This window comes from Aptenodytes patagonicus, chromosome 2 (assembly GCF_965638725.1).
Source record: "Aptenodytes patagonicus chromosome 2, bAptPat1.pri.cur, whole genome shotgun sequence".
NCBI classification, from domain to species: domain Eukaryota; kingdom Metazoa; phylum Chordata; class Aves; order Sphenisciformes; family Spheniscidae; genus Aptenodytes; species Aptenodytes patagonicus.
Genome location: NC_134950.1, coordinates 116,454,107 through 116,460,106, shown reverse-complemented (window position 1 = coordinate 116,460,106; position 6,000 = coordinate 116,454,107). Strand labels below are relative to the sequence as shown.

The window sequence follows — 6,000 nt, the reverse complement described above, 5'->3', positions numbered from 1 at the left end:
ATCCAAATAATTAAAAAAATTGTGAACAAAAAAGGTCTATTTGGCTGAGGCTCTTCACTGGGCTAAAACTAAGTGGAATTTAAATTAACTACTGGACTTCAGTAGTGACTCTCTTCCATCTTTCAAGAGAGGGTATTTAAAAAGTGCAACACTTCTATCTGACTTAAGCTTTTGTTGAGAAACCAAGGTAGGGTTGAGGTTTATACCTTAAACACGGACCAGGTTTGCTGATATTTTGTAAACCTTTTGGTGTGTGTTGGGCGAGCTTCTAGCAAACTGTCCCAGCTATTATTTTGATGGCAGTCTTCCTGAAACTCAGTGTTTCCATGTGGTTTCCACCCAGAACAATGCAAAACCTGCTGAATTTACCTGGAATTTACTTTTACGCTTGGGAACGTGAAAAAATGGAGCACTTTAGTAGCATGTTTTTATATTAACACACATTACAGGAAAAAGAAAAGGGTTGCACAGATTTATGTGAACTGGGATCACTAAGATATTGACAGTGTTTTCTTGGATACCTATTTATAAAACCTTGCCTTGCTGCTAGCCTCCTGTGAAAACTCTGCCAGCCTTGACTCTAAATTTTGTCTGTTCATAGGACAGGGATGATTTGCCTTGCCTTTTTCAGTGGGTTGCTGCAAGCACTCTGAATCACATTTTTAAACATCATTGGGTAAAAAAACTGCAGAGAGGAGTTTACAAACCATGTGATGAACCACCAGGAGGAGGAAGAGCTCAGAAGGCTTTTTTGTGTCTGTGTGCATGTACATTTTGCTCAGTTTATCATCATTACTGCTAAATTACTTTTGTTGTTTTCCTACAGTCACTTATGTTCTTACTTACTGATAATGTCTTGTATTCTGCTGCCAGTTGTGTTTCTAGAGACTTGCCGCTAGTATAAGTAGTAGATGATTGATGGTGTACTGTAATCTTGGGTTGATTCATTATATCTTGAATGATTAAAACACGCTGCTTGTATTTGAAAGGCTGAAATCTGAGCACAATTTGCTGCAAGTCAGAAATCCCCATGAGCAAGGGGAGCTACAGAAGCAGGGGCTGCAGCATAGCAGGGAATACAAGGAGCGTCAGTGGGTAGATCACAGCAAAATCTAACCCTTCATCTTTTTTTAATTGCGTGCTGACTCCTACACAGAGATTTGACAGATACAGCTGGCTTATTGACTCGTTAGTCTTGCACTAATTGACTGCGGGTTTAGATACCGGAGCCTCTAACCAGTTGTTAAACTCTGAGTAGGCACGTTGGTAACATGCCAGCAAGAGTGTTTGGGGGAGGAGAAAGCTGCTCGGTACATGTCTCTCAGATTCAGCTCCCCGCGCCGGGAGATGTGTGAGGTTGGGTGTGCGTGCTGTCACAGGCAGATATTCAAGGGCAGCTAGGAGCGAGCTCGAGCGCTTTGCTTCCACGGGGGGAGAGAAAGGCTGCTGCTGAAAGTACAAGCTGGCAGATCATGACAGAGCCAAGCAGCAGAAAGGAAGGATTTAAAAAATGCCGGAGTGCTACTTTCAGCATCGATGGCTATAGCTTTACAATTGGTGAGCCTGATTTAATTCCTCTTCTTTCTTTCATTGTCTCTGTTCTCCTCCTTTTCTCTCTTTCTTTGCAGCTCCAGTAAGTACAGGTGAAAGACAGCTGTTGACAACTGCCTTTTGTCAATATATGCCTTTAAAACGTACAGATGCCCTGCAATTTTTGTCTGGGTTGGTTTTCCATTCTGCTTTCTATATTTTCTTCTGCCCAAGAAACTTGCCTTTGAGACGCAGCCACTCTAAATCCTTCCACTGGGTTTTGGCATGAGTTCACCGAGACGTTCACAGAACTTTTGTTTTGGAACCTTATCTCAGGAAAGCCTGGGCTTCGGGATTGCAGGTTTCCAACTTGCTAGCTGCGTTTCCTTCCGATGAGCCCAGAACATAACCCCTGGGAGCCCTGGCTTTGTTTCCAGTATTTCTTTGTTCACTTAGCCAGCGTTTCCAAATTCTTTAACCTTTTGCCATTTCTCAGTTTGCGTAAAGATGCATGTAACAGTTCTTGCTGCCTCTCAAACACAAAGAGCAAAATTGCTGGGGCAGGGCAAGATGTAAGGAGAGATTAGGAATTTTAGGACTGGTTGTTGTTGCTGTTTGAAGAGTGGTTTATTGTTTGTGTTCACTGTCTTAGGGAAAAGTGAGGCTTCTTAAAGCGACAGGTGTCTACGTGTTTTTCCAACAGACTTAACTGTGCAAAAGTTAAAATCTGAGGATTCCCTGAGCAGGCTGCTCTGCTAAAACTGCATATCTCACTAGGTTTTGTTATATAAATCCCTATAGATCTTAGAAACAAAGCAAACTTACAGCCCACTTTAATTTTTAGATGAAATCCAAGTTAAAATATATAGAAAACTTACTTGTAATAATCAATTGATACAAATTCCATTCCCCTTGGAATACCTTTAAGATGACAGAGATTCTACTTCCTTGCAGTTGTGAAATCAGGAAAGTTTTTCCTGATTTGTACTAGTGTAATTGGGTCACAATTTCATCTAATAATGATGGATACAAGCTTTTTGTTGGTGTGGGAGGAGGTACCTCTTTATTCCTCTGCTTTATGGAAAACTTGTTTTGCAATCATTAACATCATGCAAACATTAAACTTGCTGAAAAAAATGGAGATGGAAATGTATGTTTCATTAAAATATCTTCATGTAGTCATCTGTTAATGTGCATATAGCATTTTAAAGGTGAAACTGCCAGGCAAATGCTTCTTTTAAAATTTCTTTCTCTAACGGGAAGGTGGTAGTCCCTCCACAGGTTAAGTTCCAACATGCTCACTTTTGAACACCCTATCTTAGCCTCTCCCCCTCTCAGCTTCATTACTAATAGTGTTATTTCATCAGTTTGTGTCGGTGTGGAGGAGAAACATTTCCTTTTTGAGCCTAGGCACATTATCTGAAGACGCTGAACATTTATGACTGTGCCTAATTATTTTTTTTGTTCATGATCAAACCGACAGGATTGCTGTATTTGTTGCTCTGCTGTCTTTATTGCTACTCGTGCTCAAGAAACAACTAAACCAAATTTTGAATCAAATGACTCAGGTTTAGAGTTGCAGCTTCTTCTGCTTCTTAGCACAGCTGCTGCATAGGAGTTCCTGTGCTATTTTCTTCTATTTGGTGCACACAACCAGCTTATTGATTCTGTGATCTGTGCATTATATAACATCTATTTTTATATCTGGGCAAGTGTGCATTGGATTGACTCACATAACCGTGAAAACTTTGTAAACATGCAGTCTAGTATTACCAGCACTGTGCGGTAGACAGATCCGAATGATTCATGTATTTGTTAATCCTTATACTGAAGAAAATGAATGTATCCAAAAGTTCCCACAGCAACATTAGTGTGTCAGGGATGGGCTTAAACTTTTTTTTTTCCATCTGATGAGACTTCTGTATAGGTATCTAGTTTTGGGTACTGCAAATTTTTGAGAAGTTCTTGGGAAATGCTGAGCTGCTGCATCTGCTATTGAAGTGTCAGCTGGGAGAGAAGGCTGATGCTCTTGAGGAACAGAGTAATATCAGGTTGAGAGAAATGAGTTTCCATTTGGGTGCAAAAGAAAATATTTTGCATTAATTCACCCTTATACTAACTGCTAAGAAAGGGTGATCTTCACAGCGTTTTGATAAATGATCACTTATAACAAGACTTAATGAAAATTTTAATGAAAGACCTGGGCCTAACATCAAACATGAAAGTACATGGGCATGGAAGGAGGCTGGTGCAAGAAAAGCTCCTTGCTGATGGCTTGCAGCCTTGTGTCTCTGGAGACGGTCAGCATCCGTTCACACAGCAGCGCAACCTAGAGCAGGTTCTGGACTGCTCTGATTTTCACCTTGGTTGCTTACAGCGCTGGTGGTGGGACAGGAGAGCTGTAGGAACTCCCCATTTCCCAAGGCCTTCACAGATCCCTGTGGAAGAAAGGGATGTGCCATACCAGAAAGGCAAATGTATGCCAATACTCAATAGCTTTCTTCTGTACGAAGAAACAAGGTAGTTGCAAATCCCTTTCCTCCAGATACCACCCTTTTGACAGAGACCATGAGGAGGACTGAGGTGTGCTGCGCTATGCCTACTGAGGATTTCTGTGCAGTTTTGGATATTCTGCTTTTACGGACTTTTTGCGCTGGTAGTGTGATGTAAAGGGACTATAGTGGAACCACAGTGTGAGCCATTTAGTGGGACCATTCAGGACAGGAATCATGCAATTTAGTAGCTATAGAAAGTTCAGTGTATCTCAGATGAAGGCTTCAAAATCTTTATTTGCCATGGTCTACGTCAGCAAATTTCAGAGACCATGAAGTTTTGTATACACAAGTTATTGTATTTGAGCTCTTGTTTAACTTTTGCTAAATTTTTCTCCACTAGAAGTAAAACATAACAGAATGGCAGCTGAGTTTAAAAGAAAAGAAGTTAAGAGTTAAGGCCTATATATTTTTTTTTTTGTCCTGCGCCTTGTCTGATCACTCCTGTGCAAATGAAAGGCTATTAAGTCAGAAAGCCAGTGTGTTACTTACTGACTTTGCTGCTGTAATTGACTGACTAAAGATGCAAGACAGAAAAACATCCACTGTCTTTAAACCTGGGAAAATGGTAAACACAAACATTAACAAGAGGACATTTTCTTCTGCGTTTATCACCTTCCTATGACCAAGAGCTAACTTCATTAAAGCTCCCGCTCTCTGCTTTTCATATCCAGAAGCACCTGGCAACACTGTTTTGTCCCATCCAACGTATCTAATAAATTTATTTTTATAGATTAGAATGAAGTGATGGGGAGTCCTGCTGTAACTCAGGTGTTACTGGAGAAGAGGGATGTGGCACCGAAACACTTAGTCTAGCTCACAGCAGTTGTTTCTAAATCTTGCAGGAAAGTTTCTTTAGGAGGACACTGTCTCCATTTTGTGTGCAAAAGCTCTCCCTCCATTGAAGATCTGAGTTTTGCTCGGTGGTGCTTTTGGGCCCTATTTTGAATAATTCTTTAAAAATGTCATTTTCTTAATGTTGCTGGAATTTCTCATGTTGCAGTTCACTACCTGAAACCCACTTCAACATCCCTTTCAACATCACAGGTAGAACAGCCAAAGTAGTTCTTGCTGGTCCCTCTGACAGATCACTTCAGAAACGCCTTCTGTGTTTTGGTCAAAGAAAATGTTGCTTGAGGAGGTACGTGTGCTGTGCTGGTCTAAGTTGGGGTGGGGAAGATTGGAAGCAAACTAAATAGTGAACTCAGCTTTATTAGGATAAGGAAAAATACCTTCAGCTCTGTGTCACGTGCTTAACTTTTAAAGAAAATGCTGCTGTGGATTTTCTGTTATTCTCTCTTGAATGTCCATTAGGAGTAGAATAGACAGGAATGGGTTTTTAAAATTATTCTAGAAAGAAACCAGCGAAATAAGAGCAGTTTCATTTTTTGTACTGTATTTTGGCCAGAGAACTGTGTACACTGTAGCAATTAACTGTTTTGATCTTGTGTATTGATTTTCAGCCTTGTTGGAGTTTGTCATTCATCTGAGGGCAACGGGCACCTTTGCAACCCACAAAAGAGGCAGGTTTCAGCAGAAGACACCCAGTACATTTTCATGGAGATTTCCTTTAATTCTGCCCTTAGTTGCTTATAATGAATGTCATTCTGACTGAAAGCACACTGTAATTACAAGGTGCTGACAAATCTCTCGCTAATTCTGCATGTGCGTCACTCAGAGCCTTCCTTCAAAGGAGGTCTGGGAGAAATGTCTGTCTGTGGGGTCAGTCCGCTTTCGGGGAGGGGGGGAGGTATCTCTGCTTGCACACGAACAGTGTCACTGGCAGAAAGGTGAAGGGGGAATGCATAGCCACCACTCCTGCTGTGGATTATAGCCTCTCCTTGTCTTTGTACCTAAATTCTATCATTTTCTTTGTTATGACATAATACAAAAGATTTAAAAAACAGCAATGAAAGAC

At 40.8% G+C, this 6,000-nt stretch overlaps 1 protein-coding gene across 2 annotated transcripts in view; it reads left to right on the top strand.

Moving 5' to 3' along the window:
• Positions 1-1,350: 1,350 nt before the first annotated feature.
• Positions 1,351-6,000, top strand: part of PDE1C (phosphodiesterase 1C) — a 336,098-nt gene continuing 331,448 nt past the window's right edge. For both annotated transcript variants that reach the window (XM_076330826.1, XM_076330829.1), the window contains exon 1: positions 1,351-1,557. In XM_076330826.1, coding sequence (XP_076186941.1) covers positions 1,473-1,557 — 85 coding nt within the window. In that variant the 5' untranslated portion in view covers positions 1,351-1,472. The remainder of the gene's footprint in view (positions 1,558-6,000) is intronic.